The sequence below is a fragment of the Octodon degus genome, unplaced genomic scaffold (assembly GCF_000260255.1).
Source record: "Octodon degus isolate 3935 unplaced genomic scaffold, OctDeg1.0 scaffold00031, whole genome shotgun sequence".
Taxonomy (NCBI): domain Eukaryota; kingdom Metazoa; phylum Chordata; class Mammalia; order Rodentia; family Octodontidae; genus Octodon; species Octodon degus.
In genome coordinates, this window is record NW_004524607.1 from 12,349,677 (window position 1) to 12,371,453 (window position 21,777).

The following is a 21,777-nucleotide window of genomic DNA, read 5'->3' on the forward strand; positions in this document are numbered from 1 at the left end:
GGTGGTGGGCAGCCTGGGGCTCAGGTGGTGCTAGTTTGTCTTTCAATGGACAGTGTCACACTTGTTAGAGCAGCTCCTTGTGATGGCTGCCTCCCACACCACTGCAGAGACTTTAAGGAGTGCAACTGTCTATACAGCAACTCATGGAGATCTCTTGCTAGACGGAGCCAGATTACATTCTCAACAGGAGACCCGCCAACATCTCTTGGTCCCACCCACTATTCTTGTTTGCCCACAGCTAGCCTTACCTACTGGCCCACACATCGGGGCTAGTGGCTAGCCTGAGCATCACATATCATATCTATTCTGGGCAGGCTCCTGGCTCTGACCAGGATGCTATCACCATAAAGAAACCAAGGAAGGCAGGGGCCCAGATGGTGTACTAGAGCCTAGAGTGGGTCACAGCTAGGGAATGGGAAGGTGCAGTCCCTGTTAGCCATCCAGGGACAAGTGGCCAAGGAGGGTCCCAAAGGCAAAGTGACTGGGGTTGGTGTCATAGTGAGGAGCTGCCCCAGGGCCCGAACGTGCTCAAACATGAGCCACGGACATACGCATTACCTGCAACATGTAGGTGCTGCAGCAATACTGCAGCAGGGCTATTTTTATCCTGAAGTGTGAAGTAGCTGCCAGATGACCTGGCACCCCTGTCGTGCACAGTGAGCCCATGATGCAGCAGGGAAAACTGCAGGTGGCCATAGGCTGGGACACTGCCCCACTGGCAGTAGATGCCACAGAACCCTACAGGGCACTGAGACAGCCTGTGTAGGATGTGGGATGGCCTGGCAGGGAAGACCAGAGAGCAGGGCACCAGGCCTGCATGGAGGCTGGTGCCCACACAAGCAGAGTCCCCAAGATCAGAGTCCCCAGAAGTCACATGCATAGTGATCCCGAGGGCTGCCCTAGAGTCTGAGTGCTGGGATTGCTTTCTCTCACTTGCCCCTCCATGCACTTCTCTTGATGATTCATTCCATCCTGCCATGTTCAGTCTTTGCAGGATGCACCCTTCCCATGTCTTCATGTGGGACATCAGTAAAAAGGAAAGCCCCTTGAGAGTTGATACTGGGATGGACAGTGATGTCAGAGTCCACATGCAAGTAACAAGAGTAGGAGGTGGACAAGGGAAGTCTATTTTGCCTAGATTGGAAGTCAGAAATTACTCCAGATCACTGCAATCTGAAATTGGGATTTTCTACATACCACCACACAACCATCAGCACTGTAATCTGTTTTAATTAAATAAATTGGAAACACAGATCAAGCCAATGTGTGGAATCAAGGTGTCACACACTTGTATTTATAGCTCCATTGACAGAGGATTCATGACATCTGCTACCAACTTCTGCAGCTGCTTTATTAAATGGAATAAATAAAATCCGTGCAAAACAGCATAGCCTTTACTAGAGCCAGGCCACTGGGATTCTCCCAACTCAACATTTTCAGTTTGTTTTACTAAACTGTTATGCCTATGTCAGAGCTGGCTGAGGAAGCCACAGGGGCAGGACAGGAGCCCTAAGGGAGGAGGGCAGTACCAGCTCCTTGGCTATGATTGCCGGAACCTGCACCTGTACAGCCTGGCCACAGGGACCCTGTTGGCCCACAGGCACACCCTGTGTACATGAACTAACCTGGGCTAGAAGAAACAGGAGCTCAGGAGTGACGGGTAGGCAGGAGACAGGAGACGGGTAGGTAGGAGGGACAGGAGAGAAGATGCTAAGAATGAAGAGACTGAGTGAGGACTGGAAAGAAAATGGGAACAAAATGAGCAGAGTGGGGGAGGCAGTAAAAGTGGCAGCACCCTATCTCCATGAGGACATTCTGAGGTCCTCTTGGCTAGCAGCATTCTTCCACCTGCTTCCCTGCAGTCATCCTTCTAGGCCACAATACTGGCAGAGGGGACACACATGTCTGTTCCTTGACAGCAAGTGAGCTGCTCTCCATCATGCACCTGCGCCACCAAAATGGCTCATTCAGAAAACTGAGTACCTCATGCTCACATGACTGAGTATCTCAGCCATGGGTGGGGTTAAGGGAGTTTCAGGGATAAGGTCCCTAACTTCTTATGGTATGTCAACGTGGACAATCAACTAAAAAGCACTTTAAAGATGCTCCAAGTTTGAGCAGCTTCCAAAACTGAGTTGTAAAAAGTTACTGTTTAATAAAATAATGAAAATGCCCATCCATCAAAGCTTCAAAAGGCACCTGTTGTCTGGCCACTTCCAGCAGCAAGTTTGGGCAGTGCCATCTACTAGCACACCCTGGTCCCCAGCTGATGGTGACAAACAGGAAGGTCTGCCTCAGGTCACTCTCCTCTATCCTGAGCCTCAGCTTCCTCTACTGCCTTGCCCTAGTGGCCAGTGAGATGGATGAGACTGTGCAGGTCATAGCCCAGCACCTGCAACCCAGGGCACTTGCTATATGGAAGGTGATGGCCATCATCTTGATTAATGAACCAACATGAAGGAGCAGTTTGAGGGGGCCAGAGAATGCCTGCTGGACCTGGGGGAAAAACAGGGATCATAAGCCAGGGTGTCCACGACCCACCCACAAGGCTATCCCCCAAAAAAGTCAGGTTGGAGACAGGAAGGGGTTCTGGCTGTGGACTTCCAAGCTGGGCATGGTGCTGGCTCCAGTGAGCTGGGGTGGGCCTGGACTAGCAGTGGGCCATGAGAGCACAACCTCCCATCTCACAGCTTCTACCAGTGCATCTTCTGTGGCTGCCCAGCTCTGGTGGTTCTCCCACTAGCCACCTGAGTGATGAGGACCAGGATGCCCCAGAGGCTCTGCAGCAGTAGCCTGGGAGCCAAGCAGCTGCTCTGAGAAGCTAGAGCTCTGTGGGGAGCCAGGGTGGTCTTCACCTCAACCCCACAGCCTGGCCCCAAAGAGCAACCCCAGCTCATGAAAAGGAGGACCCCACTTCCAGCAGGGCCCCATCTTCTACCTGTGCCAAGTTCACAAAGGCCTTATATGTTCTCATCTCTCCCTGCTCTGGAAAGAAGCACTCATTCTGGCCACAGCTGGAGGGAGGCAGTTAAGACTCCACCCATGGCAGGACTGCCAGATCTCACTAGTGGACAATGAGGCCCTGTCCAGTCAGTGATGACTGGAGATGCAGGCCCAGAATAATGCTGGGGTATGCACCATCTTCATACCCCCTTCATATGGGGCATTGCCCCAACTCTTGCCAGACCCCATGCCACCATCTGGCCCTTCCTTTTATTAACCTGCTGTGGTCAGTTGTGACTTTTCCCTCTTATTTATTTATTTTTTTAGCACAAGTCTACAGGGTCTCACTACACAAATACGACTCATACTGATCCTCCTGTTTTCAGCCTCCCAAATGCTGAGATTATAGATATGTGCTACCACACCCAGTCTCAGTTGCTGACTCAGTGTGCCCCCCCCCCCGGGGGGGCGGGGAGGAGGAGGGCTGGCATAGCACACTAGGGATTGAACCCCTGTTCCTGTGTCTGCCTAAGCAGGCACTTTAATCCACTGAGCTATCTGGCCAGCCCTATTTTTCCTCTTCTTAATTTACTTCTATGGGGAGACCAAGAGCCAGGGCCTTCTAGGAGCTGGGGTTCCTAAGAAGCTGCCTGAAGCCAGGCACCACCAGATGGCCTTCCATTGAGGAGTGTGGCTCAGGAAGCTGAGGTCAGAGGCTACAGCCAGGCCAGCTGGGTTGCAGAGGCCTCTAGAGCAGTGTTGGGAGGAGAAGGCTTCATGTAGGATGTCTGTCTTAGGGCCCTATCCTCTCAGGTCTCTAAACTTTCAGTCACCCATAGAACCACATCTGGCACCAAGCTCACTATGGCCCCATCTACCCACTCACAATCCAGGCAACAAGGATCCCATGCCTAAGCAGGCCACTGGTTGGAGAGCACAGGGACTAGTGGCTTGGGTTTCATCTGTTTCCCTTATTTCTTCACTTCTACACTACATTTCCAATTTATTTATTTATTTATTTATTTATTTATTTATTTATTTTAAACTTTTCTCTTTTTATTTTTTATTGAGAAATAAATATGAATGAGACAGTTTCACAACTGATTAATAGGACAGTTTTGATAGTCAATACACTGTACATTGTTAACTTCTTAGTGGTTATCCATAGCACAAGAAGCAGACAGGATATTCTGTCCAAACACTGTTAGTACACCTCTTTCTTCTCATTGAGTTAAGCGAAAGTAGCTGTAAATTTATCCTATTTTGTATATATAAATACAAAATGATCTTTCCTTTGCATCTTTTTTTTAATTTTAATTTTTATTTTTTTTTGTCCTGTCAGAGGTGAATATTCTATTGGTATCTAAATACTATAAGTATTTGAATTCAACTAAACAATCTAACACTGTCTAGCAGTCTATAATATTAGTGGGTTATCCTCAGAAGTTATTGCCTTGAGCCTTTTACAGCTCATTGTATTAATATGGATTTACTTTATATACCTCGTTTTTATACTTTTCTGCTGTATATTTCCAATTTATAAGGTGTCCCCTCCATAAGTTATGGGAAAACCACTCACTGGGTGTTTCTCTGCACATAGTAATTCTGTGATATTACCCAGTTTTGACATCTCTGTATGCCAATGGCCCACGCTCATCCTAAATTCTGCTCCTAGAGGGCTGAACTATCTCTCTGCAAAAATAAGGCTGTCACTAGGAAGTGACCAGAAACAGACCTTGCAAGGAAGGGCCTGTGCAGAGTCCTTGAATCCCACACCCCATCAGTCCTACATCACTGAAAGCAACTGCCCCTACAAGATGTAACTGCAAGATGCCTTTTAGGAGCAGTACTGTGCCCAGTGGGGGCTAACCTACATCCCTTTTCCAGCCTCACAGACTCCCCAGACCCCCAGCCACCTCACTGAAATTTGCCAGGTGGCTTCTCCCCAGCGAGCTTCCACCAAGCACCCAGCTCCAGGCATGGCTGCATCCCGACCTTCTCCTTGAGTTGTGGGTGATGGCCCAAGCAGGGACCAGAGGTAAAAGAGGGGCGGCATTCAACCCAATGCAGGCTTCAAAAAGGACTGACAGGAGACAGGAGGGATCCCCACCTCTCTCTGAGCTCATCCATAGCAGACCCTCCCAGCTGCAAGGCTCTCAGGCCTTTCTTATCCCATCCTAGGCTGGCCCTCCCTAGGCCTAGGAGTAAGCCATGGACCTGTCTGCTGCCACCTGGTGGAAGAAGAGGCTCATAGCTTTCCTTTTAATAGAGACAGGCATCTGTGCTGGACTCCACAGGCACCAAGTAGGATCCCTAACACACACTAAATCCAACCACTCTTGATCCCCAGTGGGCTGGGGTTGCACCCCCTGGCTTCCCTTCTCCAGGCTTCAGTGCAGTCCAGGAGTCAAGGGTCTGCTGCAAGTACGAGGATAAGGCTAAACTCAGAGACTGAGTGCCAGGATGAGCTGAGGAAGCAGGTGGCACTATACAGCCTCTGGACAGCAGCCAGCAAGTGGCAGCCCATAGGTGGAGTCTAGAGCATACCTGTGGATAGCCCCATCCCAACAGCCTGGATATAGAGGACAGAGGCTAGGAGGAGCCACAGTGCCTGTCCCCATAAGAAAGAAGCTGTAAGGGGACCTCAGGTAAGGGGAGGAGTCAGCTGCTCAGTCCTAAGCCACACCTGACCGACACTCCCACTGATGGCGGTGAGAGGAACATTGGCACTAATGATGGAGGACTGCACTCTGCACTGGCTGGGTCTTGAGCTCTGTGCCTGCCAATTCTCTCATAACTCCAGAGGCACAGAAAGATAGTAATCTGCCATCATATCCCACCATGGGAGAAAGGTCCCTAATGCACCCCACAAGCAGGGGCAGGATGAGGCCTGCCAAGCTGCCTGCAAGGCACAGACGCATTCAGCTTGTCTGTCCATGGGTGCTGAGGTCACCAATAGCCCTGATCACGTGACCGAGTACAGCATGTACAACGCAGCTGTGCACAAACTGTAAAGGCTCCTAATGACTAGTATGGGGTACATATGGCCAGTGCAGAAAGGGATCCCTCAATTTGAGAAATTCTGGTACAATGGGGAAGTGTTAAAGAGCCTTCCTTGCAAATCTCTCTTCATTAACGTTTCATATGGAGCCAAATGTGTTGTAATAAAATGGCTATTAACGCACTTAAATTTATGATAATTTCACTGGGTACAGCTAGAGTTAACCTTTTAGATAAGGATGGAAGATCTGTGCAGATCTGTTCATGGTGGGCCCCGCTCTTGGCCATCCTGCTAGTTAGAGGCAGCAGGATGAGCCCTGAGCCCCACAGTGGAGTCCAGGGTGTCACACAGGACGTGAGGGTGTCACTCTTAGGATGTACCCTGTGAAGAATGGCAATGAAGTCTGGCACCCCTCTCCAGGCAAGGACATAATACAGCCCCCAGGGCCTGCTTAGTCTCAGTGCAAGCAGAAAAGAGAAGGGGTGTGTGTATGAGGGCAGCCTGGATCAGGTGATCCTCAAGATGGAGCTGGTACAGCCCAATCCTCTGTGCTCCACTGGGTGACCCGCCAACTACAGGTGCACTAGGCAGACACGGCCTCCATGCATAGCCACACCAGTCCCCAGTGACCAAAGGTGTATAGCGCTCCCCCCCAACTGCTCCCTCACATAACTCAGCAACACCAATCACAAGATGGCCTTTTTTTTTTTTTTTTAAGGTTTTATTTTATGTATTTAGTACAGGGACTACAGGGTCTCACTACACAGACTGGACTCGTAGTGATCTTCCTGCTTTCTGCCTCCCAATCTCTGGGATTACAGGTATACTACAATGCCTATTCTTAGTCACTGTCCTAGCGCGCCCAGGGGCCAGAGCCAGCATGGCACCCTGGAAATCGAACCCCAGCCCCTGCACCTGTCTAAGCAGGAGCATTAGTCTGCTGAGCTAGCCCTAGGCCTACTGTTGTTTATTAAACGTCTTCCACCCCTGGAAGCTCAGCTCAAAAGGGGCAAGTCTCTACCAGGGTATACATACAATGCAGTTGGGAAATGAAAGTGGTACAACCAGAACATCTCTCTAGCCAGAAGCTCCAGAGGTGACTTACATACTCAGGCTGAATGAGGAGTGGACACAGCTACCTAACTGGGTGACAATGGCTCATACCATTACCTTTCTCTGCAACTCCTCACACCATGGATAGAGGCCCACTGCTGTCAGAGTGATCACAGGACAAGAGCTCATGGCTGCAGACCCCTTGGATCCCAGGAGAAAGGAGGCAGCGCATGGCCCACAGCTAGAGCACCAAAGCCTGCAGACCCATGTTTCCAGCCCTGGGCTCTGGGTCTCAGCTTCTTTACTAGTAAACCCAGGGCAAGGACAGTACCTGTTTTTAGGAACACAGTGAAAGCAGCACTGGATGATGGCAATAAAGGGCTCAGTGCAAGAACCAGTGGTGTCAGTTCCTACACCTGTGGTGGTTTCCTGGCATCTAGGAACATCTGCCTGTGTTCAAGGCCAGAGATCATACTATAACCTGATGGGCTGTGCTGCACAGCAGGGAGCAAGTTGTTCCTCCTCACTTCTCAAAAAGGGAAGGTTTGCTGGGGAACCCTGCCCTGTGCCATCAAGCGGGTAGGAACTCAAAGCCATGCAGACCACCCAGGAAAGAGCCATGAGGGTATGGGAATGCAACACAGGCTCCTTCCTGGGTGTCATTAGCACAGAGAGCCATGAACTGAGCTGGATGCCCATGATGCCACAGAACCTGGGAGGCAGACTCTTCCAAACTGGACTGGACCTATGTCTCTTATAATTATAAGAAAGCAAAAGACTTCACAGAAGATAACGGGATGGTGCTAGGTACAATGGGGAAAAGAGAGGCCACAGACTGAGACTGTGCCTTCCCTGAGGGACACTGACAGGTCCAGGATAGGGGCCTAACAGAGTACATGGTGGAGGGCACCATGATCTCTAGCTGCTCTCCAAACCCCTCCAAAGTCTCACGCTGACTCCTCATCTGCCTGCTCGCTGGAGCTGCCTGGGATGCCCTGGGAGCCCAATACCATCATGAGAATTAGAGTAAACTCTACATGTAAACTACTGACCGATCTCTAGCTATGCCTTCCCTGCATACCCCACTCCCAGCCCTCATAGCCCCTGTGGCTGACTGCCCTCCACCAGACTCACCTCCATCTCCGAGCTGTGGGCATGCACCTTCTGCACCATGTCCTCAGCCTCCCGCATGCGGCGTGTCAGCTGGGGTGAGTACTCAGCCTGGGTCAGCTCACTGTCGTACGACCCCAGGATGGCGCGCATGCCATCTCGCTCCTGTGGGCAGAAGGCAGCTGGTCAGAGTGGACAGGAGACACTGGGGATGGCTGGGAGGAGTATGAAGACAAAAGTTTGTTGGAGAGAGGAGGGAACCTCAAGTTGCTCAGGACTTGGGTTCTCACATACCTGCCAGTAGTGCCCTCCTCCAAACAGCCCACCCGAGAGGCCCAGGTGCTTTCCCAAGAGCCCCTTCCTGATCTCGGTGCCAGGCTGGATATCCCCTTGCTGCTGAGCCTGTGAGCAGTAATACTCTAAGCAAGGACACAAACTGCAGCCTGATGAATGAGGACTAAGTACAGCAGGAATGCCACAGTGTCCCATGGGGGTGAGAACCCTCCTGCCCCTAAAAACTCCCTAAAAATCAGCTCCAATCAAAACTGCTGTGGTCTCACCAAGCACCTCTCCACCCACAGAGTTCATGGAGGAGGCCACTAGCTATGCCCAGGACCCTATCTCCTCTGGGACATAAGTGAATGTTTTGTGAAGCCAAGGACCATTTTCTTGAGATGAAAGATAACCACAGAGTCAGGAGTAACTCAGAGCTAGGAAAAAAGTCACTACTTATCTGTGCCCTTCTAGGAGTGCAGGGCTGATAAGTGTGACCAGGAAGCCAGGCTAGGGAAGGGGACAGATAACTTCCTTGAAAGCTAGATTTTTGTCATGTGAGCACAATGGGACAAGTCCTCAGTTAGGCCTGTAGGGAGGATACCCCTGGTGGAAGCTGAGCTGCTCTGCAGGCTGTGTGAGGCCTGAACAGGAAAGCCTGGTCTCCCCTGGCTGCTTGTTGAGTTCTTTCCTCCCTAGATGGGGTTCTTAGATATGGACTGAACAGCTCAGAGCCATTCGGTTCCTCTGGTCTCAGATGCCACCACATCTAGGTTCAGGAGGCCCAGCCCTAGGAAATCTAGGCCAGGCCAGAACCTACCCCTAGTTCAGTGGGCATCAGCACAGCTCTTCTATCCCCTGGCAGGAGGTGGGTGTGGACAGATGATGCAGAAGTGGGCAGCTGGCTCAGGACTTCTCACTGGCACTTTGGCGTGTGCCTGTATAATACTCTGATCACACCAATCTAGGAGTCAGTAGACAGGGCACTGGACAGGCTTCTATGGCCAGGGTTCAAACCCTACACTGCTCTGAGGTCAGTTACCTAATCATCTGAGTCTCAGTCTCTTTCTTAGCAAGAAGGCAACAAGGAGAGCTGTGCAGTCAATACTGCCACGGCCTAAGTGTCTAGTGAGCCACCCTGTAAACAAGGTGCCCATCAAGTGACAGAACTGTATCAATGCTGGTCACTGGGTGCCAGTTATGGAGCCAGGAAGTAGGTCCTACCTGCTCACTGGAATACTCCATCCATCTCTAATACACATCCTGAGAAGGGAGCTGAAGGAAAATCAGACAGCCCTGCCTGACTGCCCCGGGTCTCAGACTAGTGGCTTCCCCCTCAAGTGAGCTGCAAGGTTTGCTGACACCAGCCTGCCTCGGTGGGCATATTCCCAACATTGATGGAGACCTATTCGTTCAGTGCACCTTGGAGCCAGGCCTCTCCCAGAAGCTGGAGCCCTTTCTATACAGCGCTCTCTATTCCCACCACACAGGCAGAAGCCCAACCATGTCCCCAGGGAGAGGCCAATTGGACAGCTCAGCTACTTCAGTGCCCACACTCTGAGACACCCCTGCCTTGCAAGTGGGACAGGAAGAGTACAGAAAGGACTCTGCCTCCTCCTTCTTGAGCTAACTGAGGGCCCTGGGCCTCAGGCTGCTATGTGTGGCCTCTCCTCTCACAAGAAAATAAGGCGTGTGGTTGTCACTGCATACAGACTGTGTAATTAGTTGATGACAAAAATTCAATAAGTGAGAAATTAAAGTTACAAATCCAACTGAAACTGGTCACATATCCCGGGAAAATTTGTTTCCACAGGAAGGTTTATGAAGTGTCATAATGTTATTGAAATCCTATATCTTCCTATTGACTTTTATCGTTTCGAGCTGGTTACCCAAGTTATCATTACCAGACTGTCGATGCCGCAAGAGGCCAGGGCGGGGGATTTCCTTCCATAAACAAGCTGTAATTGTCTCCTTTATTGACCAATAAATCTCCAAAATGCTGCCCTTCACTAGAGTTCTCTTCTCTTACATCTCCAGGCTAGCATTGGCTGACAAGAAAAAAAAAATACTATGCAGAAGTTTGTTGTTTGTTCCCTTTTAAGGAATTGTTTTGCCATTAGTAGAGGAGCAGGCACTGGGCTGGTGTGATTTGGTAACGACTTTTTAATGACTGATTCTACTTGCAGTCAAGTTCGCTTTGTTTCCACTTGAGCAAACGCCGGCGATTAATCGCTGCACAAACCAGCACCCAGGCTGTGCCAACAGAGCCTTAAAGACTTGCTCAGGAAGAACAAAATAAAACACTTGCCACTGAGTGCATCTCCTGGGTACAGACAGTCCTGTTTGTAAGCAACAGAACTTGCCTATCACATAATTGGTGGCAACTAAAGGAGGCAGAGAACTGAGAGCACACTGTCTCACCCAGAAGAAAGCAGACGACCTGGGGTCTCTATGCCTCTGGACCCATCTGAGCTGCTGGCACCAGAGTCCAGGGCATCCCAGGAGGGAGGCTGACCACAGGTGGAGGGGCAGGGACAAGGGGGGAAAACAGCATATCTAACTCCATAAATAAACTCACAATGGGCATAGGAGACATTGGCCGTCTGAGGCTGCTGTGGTCTACCCGAAACTAACAAATCAATCCCCACCACATTCTGAAGACCACAAGTGCATCACAGAAATGCAATGGGGGTTCAGTGGCTCCTTGCTCCAGCCCCAATGCCCATAAACTCCTTGCTTCCTTGAAGCTCTGGTCACACCTCGTGAGCTCTGCTCACCTGCCTTTGGGGCAAGGGAACTTTCAAGACTCAGTGCCCTCTCTGAACCCAGGGCTGCTCCTGGAGACCCAGGCCCCCTGTCAGAAATTAGCCCAAGGCCAGTTCTATAGGTGAAGAGCATGGATGCCCAGAGATAAGCAGCACTAGACACTGCATGACAAGTACTCTGAAAGTCATCGGGAGAAAGAATTTCTTACTTTTTCATTGCTCCTGGGATACAGTACCCGACACCCACACATGAACGGAGGAAAGGTTTACTTTAGCTCAGAGTTTGTAGAGGTTTCAATCCATAGTCAGCTGGCACCAATGAAGGGCAGCAAGGTGGAGGGGCATGGTACAGGAGAAACAGCCCATGGCAGGACAGATAAGAAGCAGGGAGAAAGAAGCCCTTCTTTCCTTTTTTATTCCATCCAGACTACAAACCTGCTGGTTGGTGCCACCCATACCCAGAGTGGTCTTTCCTCATCAGTAAGCCCATCATACCCAGAACTATGCTAAACCAATCAGTAGACTAATACAGTATCACACACCCAGTAATCCAGTTACTCCCAAAGCCCCTCTCCCATGAGTGCATGAGGCTCTGGGGAGACATCTAGATATAAATTAGAACAAATAAGTTCCAGAAAATAGGAAGGACATGGAGACAAGAATGCCCTGCTTGCAGGATGTGGTTCTGTAGCATCTGCACAGCTACAACCTGGAGCTGACCCTCCAGAAGCTTCCTCTGATTAGCTCCAACTGCCCTGGGACAACTGAACATCAGGGAGAGAAGCCTGACCTACAGCCCAGGCTTCAGACATACCAGCCCACACAGCATGAGACCTGAACACCTACAGGAGGGCCTAGGTAGGATCTGCCTAGGACTTCCAGGGTCACCTCCATCTAGGCCATCTCCTTCCAGAGTTCACAGGACAGTGGATACAACCCTCCATAGGAGATATGCTAGACATGAGTAAAGCCAACTTTCAGGGTTAGAAGAGCTACCTCCCATGGGTATCCAGCCTGACTACAAGCATCAGAAGTGACAAGCCACACTCAAGAACATCAACACCATGTTGGTCCCACCCATCTCTGTGAGATCTGAGTGTCCCACATGGAACCGACCTCCTATATTTCATGGACCTCACAATGCAAGGACTCTAGGCAGACTCTGACCTGGGTCTGCAATAAGTGTAGACTACCTCCCTAGGAAGCAACTGCAAATCCCTGAGGAGCTGAGATTTGCTGTGCAACTGGCTCTTGCACAGTGGAAAGGCAATAAGTGTAGTGCCTAAGTATGGTAGACAATGGAACATAGGCAGAATAGCCACAATTAATAGTGGAAGAGCTGGTGACAAACAAACCACTACAGTGACATCAGTGCACTCAGAGATCAGGCCTGATGGTAGGGAGAAAGCAAACCCAGAAAAGTTCAGCGTTGAGAATCTGCAACCACAAACCCACACTCATAAGATCTGGGAGCTGAAAAACTCCAGGCAGAGACATAGACAGTATCTGCACAGGGTCTCTGTCTATCCAGATCAGCTACACATGCATACAAAGGCAGATGCCAACTCTAGTCCCTGCTGTAGAGGCAGAAATATATTCTGTGCAGCAGATAAACCCCAAAGACAAGTTGTGGGAAGGAAGTTCACTGTTAAAATTCACAGAATGTAGATGAAAATGGAGTGACAGCACAAAATAAGGAGAATAACACCCACAGTATGTAAGTTTGTATAATATATTTATAATAAAACAGGAATTTAAACTAGTAACTTACAAGATATAAGAAATAACAAGCAAATTAAAAGATCTACAAAAACAAATCACACTAGAAGATGAACAAAGTAAAAATAGAAGAATTACAAATTTAACTCTAATAAGTAAATCTGCAATTTAGAAGTGACTGAAGACTGATTCAGCAAACTGAAATTTAAATCTAAAGAATAAAACAGAAAGAAAAGCAAAGGGCTTTTGGAAAATGTGCAGGAGCTGAGGGACACACAAGGGCTAACAAGGAAGCCACCAAGGGCTCTAACTAAAATCACAAAAGGAACTGAGGCAGAGATGTAATCATCAAGAAATCAGTGTTGAGGATCTTCTGGAATTTATAAAATACCCAACGTCAAGTTTAGGAACCACTGCTTCCAAGCTGGAATGGGGGGGGGGGGAGCATACCTAGCAGGATCAGAAGCCATCAGATGGGTAGCGGACACTTGGGTCCCGGGGAGCAACTAGGTTAGTTGTCATAGCAGAAGTCCACAATAGGGGTGAGAGCAGTACCTCCAACATGCAGGGAGGAAGTAAATGTGAAAGTCACTTACAGCAATGTGCCCTCACTGGAAAAAAAGAAAGAAAGAAAGAAAAGAAAAGAAAAGAAAAGAAAGAAAAGAAAAAAATTAGAAAAAAAAAAAGAGTAAGAGAATAGAGGAGGGTCCAAGATATCAGGCAGAATAAAGAGCAAAGTAGCTAGCACACATGCACTGATCCAAATGATCACTGATGTCATAAGCCCACAGCTGTCCAGCCCATATGGCCTAAAATCAGATGGGGCTGAGCCAGGTGCTGTGGCACCTGCCTGTAATTCCAGCAATCTGGGAGGCCGAGGCAGGAAGATGGCAAATTAAAGCCCAGCCTGGGCAACTCAGCCAGACCCTGTCTCAAAATTAAAAAGTAAAAAAAAAGACAGACGATGTAGCTCAGTGCAAAAGCCCTGGGCTCAATCTCCAGTACTGCTCCAGAAGGAGCTAAACAATTAAGCAAGCCACAGGAAACCCTAAAATACTCATGTACCTACAAGATACAAAAAGGAAGAGCACCCAAGGACATGGATTACTTTTAAAGGAGACACAGACATACCTTTGGACACCAGCATGTCCTATGCTAATGTAGCCACAAGGAGCCACCTCCAGACAGGTGAACTAAGAGCTGCAGGGAGGGTACGAAGCAGCTGTCCATCTTAGTTTACTGGCTGTTCACAGCCTTCCTGTCTTGTAATACTGTATTATCCAATGGGAACTTTCAAATTTAAAACTCAGGAAAAATAACAGCAATAAAATATATATTTTATAAAAGCATTTCAGGGCAGTATGGAGCCTCAAATTGCTCCACAAAACTCGTGGAAATCCCAGAGAAGAAAAGAAACAAATGGGGGGGGGGCAAGAGAGAAAAACCTCAAAAAAAACCCTCAAAAGACAAGAAAATAGGGAAAGTAACATAAAAATGGAAGACGCAAAGTATGAAGTATAAGGTAGAAATTAAAATAAATTTGATGAATAGTGTAAACAGACTAAACATTCCAATTAAAAGACAAAGATGTTCACACTGTATAAGAAAAATGACTGTTAGCTTCAGAGTATTTTAAGGTGAAAAAAAATCACAGAAGATTCAGAGAAAAGTATGTGAAAAAACACTAACCAAAGATAAAAGTGGCGACATCAATATCTGACAAAACACATCTTAAGGCAAAAGGCCTCACCGGTTGAAGAGACTCATCACATCACAAGCACAGGCTGGTGCCCCAGAACCATGTGGGTTTTAAGCCTGTGAGCACACAACACCAGCCTGAAAACATAAACCCTGATGAAACACTAAGATGTCAATGTGTTGCTAACAGTCACTGACAGACTAAGCAGATACACAGGGGTAAGAAGTGGAAACTCTCAACAGTACTGCTTAAAATTCTGAACTAAAAGATATTTTCAGAACACTGCCCCAAACCACTCAGTGTGATGCAGTGGTTCAAAGCACAAAGAACACTTATAACAATTTAGCAAATGTCACAATAAATTTCCAAAGATATATTCAGAATATAATTTTTAAAATAAAAAGAGTATGTTCGGGGGCCAGGGAGATGGCTCTGTGGAATAAGTGCTTCCCTGGCAAGTGCAAGGGCCTGAGTTCAATCCCCGGTTCCACAAAAAAAAAGAGCATGTTCAAAATCAGTTCTTAAAAGATCACTAAGTTCAAGCCCCAGTTCTGCCAGAAAAAAGAGAAGATCACTAAGAAAATTCAATGCATTTGTGAATTTAAAAACAGACTTCAGGTTGCGTGTGGTGGTGCACTCCTACAATTGCAGCACTCAGGAGGCTGCAGAATTGCTACCAGTGTGAGGGCAGCACAGGCTACAAAAGTGCATTCAAGGGGCCGGGGAGATGGCTCAGTGGAATAAGTGCTTCCCTGGCAAGTGCAAAGGTCTGAGTTCAATCCCCAGTTCTGAAAAAAAAAAAACACACACACAAAAAAAGTGAATTCAAGGCAGGCTTAAGTGCATAATGAAACTATCTCAAAAAAAAACAAGACAAAAGAAAAAAAAAAGACAACAAAAAAACCTCCAAAAAACAATAAACCATTTCAGGTGAACAATAGGTTAACTAAAATATCATTAAGGAAATGTGATAATATATAAAACTGAATGATAATGAAATTATACATTGAAACGAGTGTGACCTGTATGGAAATTCTTTGGCCTTTTCTGTATTTTACACTTAACAAATATGTAAAGTTTTTTTTTTTAAATAAAGAATGATCAAAGTCAATGCCCCTGTACTGCATACATGCTACATACAATGTGCATGTGTGATGCACATACTCTCGGCAGGTTACACAAATGCAAACATGCCACATATGCTATGCATGTGCACTCTGCAGGCTATACTACATATATGGCATGTACATGTTACCCACATGCTGTACATGCTCTGCAGTCTGTGCACATACACACACTACCCCCAACCGTGGAACCCCGACCCACATGCGTTCCTCTATAGATGCTCTCCTCTGCACACATAAATACACAGCAACACACAACCATTATGATATAAGTTAAAGAACCTAGAATAAAATTAATTAATTTGATGTTTAGCTAGAAAATTTAAAAGCTGAGCATAGCAAACTAACAAGTTAACTTTAAAAATTCAAAGAAGTGGGCTGAGGATGTGACTTAAAGGTAGAGTACTTGCTAAGCCTGAGATTCAATTTTCAGCAATGAAAACAGAGAAATAATAAAACAGTAAGTTGCAAAGAGTATAAAAATGAAAATAATAAAATGACAGCACAAATGCAAAAAGAATGTGAAAATAGGCTAATAGAACCTGGGCAAAATAAAATGTAAGAAAAGAGGAGGAAAAAAAAAAAACAAAACAAAACCAGAACAAAACAAAACAAAAAACAGCAGGACAATTATAAGAGGTGGAAATCCTGCATCACAAGAACACTTGAAAAAGAAAGTGAGAGAAGAGCCCAGGAACTGTCTCCACTAAGAAAGGCTAAGGTTTTCCTAACTGTGGAAATTTTCAAACCCCACTGGGGAGATAGCATGATGGTCTAAACACCTGCCTGGCAAGCACCAGGACCCAGGTTTGATCCCCAGTACTACACGTCGTGTCAGCCCTGAACTCCAGGCGCACCATGCTGGCCACTAAAACTGGGCATGGTGGTGCACGCCTTTAATCCCGGCACTGGGGAGGCTGAGACAGGAAGATCACGATGAGTCTGAACTGCACAGCGAGACCCTGTACCAAATAAATAAATAACTGATTAAAAAATTCTACACACAGCCATGTCAGCATATCATATTCAAAGTAAAGAAAATCACACAGGAATCTGTAAAGCAGCCAGGGGATGGGGCAGTGCACATATCAGGAAACAAGAAATGCTGCACTTCTTAACAGAAACAATGCAAGCAAGAGAAGAGTGGAAGTATTTAAATACTGAAGAGAGAAAAACCAGCAATCTAGGAGTTGCCAGATTACCTGGCAAAAGTGAAGAGTAAGGAAGATCAGTGATATAGCTCAGTGGCACAGCACTTGCCTGGCAAGTGTGAGGTCCTGATTTTGACTCCTGGCACAGGAGGTGAGGGGTGGGGTGAAGGGAGAGAGGGGGATAGGGAGGGAAGGGTGAAGAAAGGAAGGAGGGAGAGACAGAGACAGAGAAACCAAGGGCCTTTACTACCAGCTTCCAGACTCCTCTCTACTAAGGACAGAGAGTGAGGTGAAACTGTGTATCATTCTTAGTCTTCACCTAGTAGACTACTGCGCAAATCAACAGAGCAACAGCAGCAGTGATGTACGAGGAGGCCACAGCTCACTGGGCAGCAGGTAAGGGCAGAAAGACAAAAATCAAGAGGCAGTTACCAGGTGCCTGCATCATCTTTGGGGAGTTTCAGTGATATTCTTTCTTGGACACAGATTAATCCTAAATGTATATAACTAAACTCTTGGGCAATCAGTTATTTTATTTAATAAAATATAATTCATGGGCCAAAAGATGGGAAAAAAGCTCAATCATATAAAATGCCCAATTAAAATTCAATAAAACAGAGGGCAAGATATATTTTTAAAAAAGAAACAATTGTGTCCAAAGAGAAAACAGTAGCAAACATGATAAAAATTAAACATAGTATATCAATGACCCTTTTAAATGTGAAGAAACAATAATTGAGATGATCAGAGTGGATTAAAAAATATGACCTAATTATACGGTGTCTATGAGAAACCCACTTTACATAAAAAGATACAAATCTACTAAAAGTAAACGGATGGAAAAAGATACACCATGCTACCAAAAGAAACTGGGTGTAGATTAATCTCAGGCTAAGCAAGGAAAATCTTCAGAATAGAGACAGGCATCATGATAAAGGGGCTATTTCTTCAGGAAGATAAGACCAGCCTTCCTGTGAACCACTCACAGCTGAGTGCCGGGTTGCAGAGGCTTAAGAGGATCCAGCCAGGTTCTGCACCTCCATCAGAGGCACCCACACTGGTTACAGACAAGGCTGACCCAATAGCTCTACCCACCGACTTGGTGGAAGGGACAATGGCAGAATACTTCACCCAATGTTATGGTTCATGTCTAGCTGTCCCTCCCAAAGCTTCATATAGTCACAGGTGAGACTTTTTTAGAAGTGGTTGGATCTACACTGTATGATGCGGGGATTAAATATTAGTGATTGTAAATTAGTCAATGGATTTAGCACCACCCTAATCCTGATAGCCTAGATACAATATAAAAGGTACCGAACGATACTGTTAAGGTCCTTTGCTTGCTTGTTTGCAACCTTCTGCCTGCCATGAACTGTTTCTCTTCTGGAATGCCCATCTGCCTTGCCACCCGGTCTTGGAACCAGCTAATTATAGACTGAAACCTCTATAAACTGTGAGCTAAATAAACCTTTTCACCTTTAACCTTGAGTGTTGGGTATTCTGTCTCAGCAACCACAGAACATTAAGTTCTACTTAGGCTCACAGGCAATATTCACAAGACAGACCCCACTTGGGACATAAGACCCAGCTAAACAAATATGTAAGAATATAAGTCACACAGACCACATTGCATTAAACTGGAACACAATAACAAAGATAGCTAGGATGTCCTGAAATACCTAAAAATTAAACAATCTACTTTGAACTAATTTATGGGTCAACAAAAGCTTCAAACTTAATGATTTTCAACGATGAAAATATAACATCAAAATAGTAGAATGCTGCAAAAGCAGGGCTTAGAGCAAAATTTGTAGCACTCAGTTACTATTTTAGAAACAAAGATCTAAAAATCAATCATGTCAGCCTCAAGTCATAAAATTATACAAAAGAGAATAATATAAGCCTAAAGCAAAAAGAAATAAAAACTAGTGCAAAACTAAGTAACATATATATATTTTTAAAAAAACTATACAGACAACAATAAGATCAAAACAAAAGCCAATTCTCTGCAAAGATCAAAAAGTAGATAAGGGCCGGGAGACAGCTTGGCATTCTAAGCACCTGCCTGGCAAGTGCGTGGGCTGGGGTTTGATCTCCAGTACCATATGTTGTGCCATCATGCTGGTCACCAAAATCAGGTGTGGCAGTACACGCCTGTACTCCCAGCACTGGGCAGGCTGAGATAGGAGGATCATTGAGTTCAAGCTGTATAGTGAGACCCTGTACCAAAGAAGGAAGGAAGAAAGGAAGGAAGGAAGGAAGGACGGACGGATGGATGGATGGATAGACAGACAGACGGACAGACAGACAGACGGACAGACTGATTTTTTTACAAAGTAGATAAACTTGCCAGGCTACCAAGGCAGAGAGAACACAGAGATCACAGATACTGGGGTGGGGTGGTCACTGAAGATCCTCCATATGTTGACATGATAATGAAGGGGCTTTGTGAACAACTCTATGCCCAGAAATTTGCTAACTCACATGAAATGGACCTATTTCCCTCGTTACAAACTATCAAAAGTCACAAGAAGAGGAAGAAATCCTACGGAGGGTTCCTACCACCTCTTTTCTCTGTCCTTGCTGCTCTGTGATCTGGCCAGAGATCATTCCCAAGCTCTAATTAAGGTGTTCAGGATATTGTCCTAGACATGCAAAGATCAAACATGCTGCTAAATAGGTAGCAACCGGCCCAGTTATGAGGCAATTCCTAAACTCCCATCTGAATCCCAGAACCTGACTCAAAGAAATCTTTGTGTGTCCCGAGGAAGCTGTGGCCTCTATCCATCAGTTTCCTTCAGAAGGACTCTGCACTAATCACTGTATGTAGTGCTTATGTTTATAGAATCCCAACTGGCCTGATCTAGGGATGGTTTGGGACAGTCCCTTGTAGGAGGAAGTCCCTTGCTGCAGCTCTGGAGATAGTGCAACAATATATATTTATCAAAGAAACAGGATTAGAAATTAATAATTTTTCCCCAAAGGAAAGCACTGGACTCACAGGTTCCATTGATGAATTCTACAAAATACTTCAGCAAGAAATGAAACCAATTTGCTACCTTCTCTTCAGAACACAGAAACAAATCATTCTGTGGGGCACTGTAGCAGCAGATGCATAATACACATCTATGAAAATGTACAGAACTGGCCAGGTATGGTAGCACGCACTGTCATCCCAGTCACACAGAGGATTCTTTGAGTCTGGGAGCTGGAAATCTGTCTAGACAACATAGAGAGACCTGTCTAAAAACAAAAATAACATCATAGAACTATATAATACATAGAGTAAATATTAGCCACTTAACAGTTTACCCTGAGGATCACTCAGGTAGTGTATTTATGTACTCTCTCCCATGCACTGTTCAGGCAGGCGTCATTTCAACTAGTCAATTCCTGTATTAAATAAGTTTGATAAAACTGTCATGTTTATGTATCCTGTTATATTTATGTTATAAAAACCAATGAAAAATGTATGCAATATTTGGTTACCCTATATTTAAATAGGATGGTAAGTGATTAATGTAAACTACAGACTTTATAGTGATGAGGTATCAGCATTGGTTCATTTATTTTATTTATTTATTTATTTATTTATTTGCAGAACCGGGGATTGACCTTAGGCCCTTGCACTTGCCAGGAAAGTGCTTATTCTACTGAGCCATCTCCCCAGCCCCAGCATTGGTTCATTTATTATAACAAACATACAACAGTAACATAAGATGTTAATAATAGGCAGAATTGTATGGCTGAAACATAAAACAAATATATAAAACAATATATTTTCAAACCTGTATAATAATAGCTTCTAGGTGAGGCAAAAATAAACAAAACCAAGTGTTTAAGGCTTTGGACTGTCTAAAGAACAGATGTACTGGTTTTTCTAGACTTTGATAAATGGAAAGTTTATCTTGTAATCACCAGACCAGCTACTAAAAATTACATGAAAGAAACCACAGTTACCGAGATAATGAGGAGGAGAAAATAGAAAAAAAAATTCTTCAATAAGGTATAAAAAGAAAGAAAAAAGAACACGAATAAAAGGCAGGTATAGATGGATAATTTAAATGCAAATGTATCATTACATTGAGGATAACTAAATATTTCAACTGAAAAAATCAAAGATTTTCAGATCGCATAAAAACAGTCTGCCTTTATCTTATACATAAGAAAAACATAATAAAATATTGAAAGTTTATAAATGAAAATTGAAAAAGCATAAGTTGCAGCTATATAAAAAATGGAAGCTAATAAATCTACAAAGGAGATTTAATGATTAAAGGAATCCATAGAGATACAGAACATTTCATAATAACAAAAGGCTGAAGTCACTAGGAAGACAATACTTTTCAATTTGTATGTGTCTAATAAAATAGTATCTAAAGATATGCTGCAATAATTGATAAAACTAAAAGAACTAGGAAAACCCACAACCACAATGTGAAATTTCAATATAACTCTCAGAAAACATCACTAAGGATATGGAAAACTTACACAGAATGTTTAACAAAGGACACAAAGACACAGAACACTGTATCCAACAACTGCAGAATATATATTATTCAAAATCAACCAATGTGGGGTCATAAAGCATAGCTTTGTAACTTTTATAGAACTGGTATCATTCGCATTATAATCTGGATACAAGGAAATTGAGCTAAAACATAACAATGAAGTAGCTAGAAAATGGTTTAGAATTTTAAAACTTTTTTCTGTATTGATTAAAGAAAAGAAAATACAGAGGAAATGGATATTCTGAACTGAGTAAACACCATAGTCTAGACCTTAATTGTCCCCCATCTGGCCAGATGTTTTTTTTTTTTTTTGTTTGTTTGTTTGTTTGTTTTTTATTTTACTATTATTATTTTTTTTTATTTTTCAACAAATAATACACTGCATATATTCTTCTTAGTGGTTAATTGCTGTACAAGATGCAGACTTG

The 21,777-nt window shown here is 45.3% G+C and overlaps 1 protein-coding gene across 6 annotated transcripts in view; it reads right to left on the minus strand.

Annotated features, from left to right (window-relative positions):
• The window catches only part of Mad1l1 (mitotic arrest deficient 1 like 1), a 356,419-nt gene that overhangs the window by 136,353 nt on the left and 198,289 nt on the right, over positions 1 to 21,777 (minus strand). For all 6 annotated transcript variants that reach the window (XM_023713536.1, XM_023713538.1, XM_023713535.1 and 3 more), the window contains one exon: positions 8,132 to 8,272. In XM_023713536.1, coding sequence (XP_023569304.1) covers positions 8,132 to 8,272 — 141 coding nt within the window. The remainder of the gene's footprint in view (positions 1 to 8,131; positions 8,273 to 21,777) is intronic.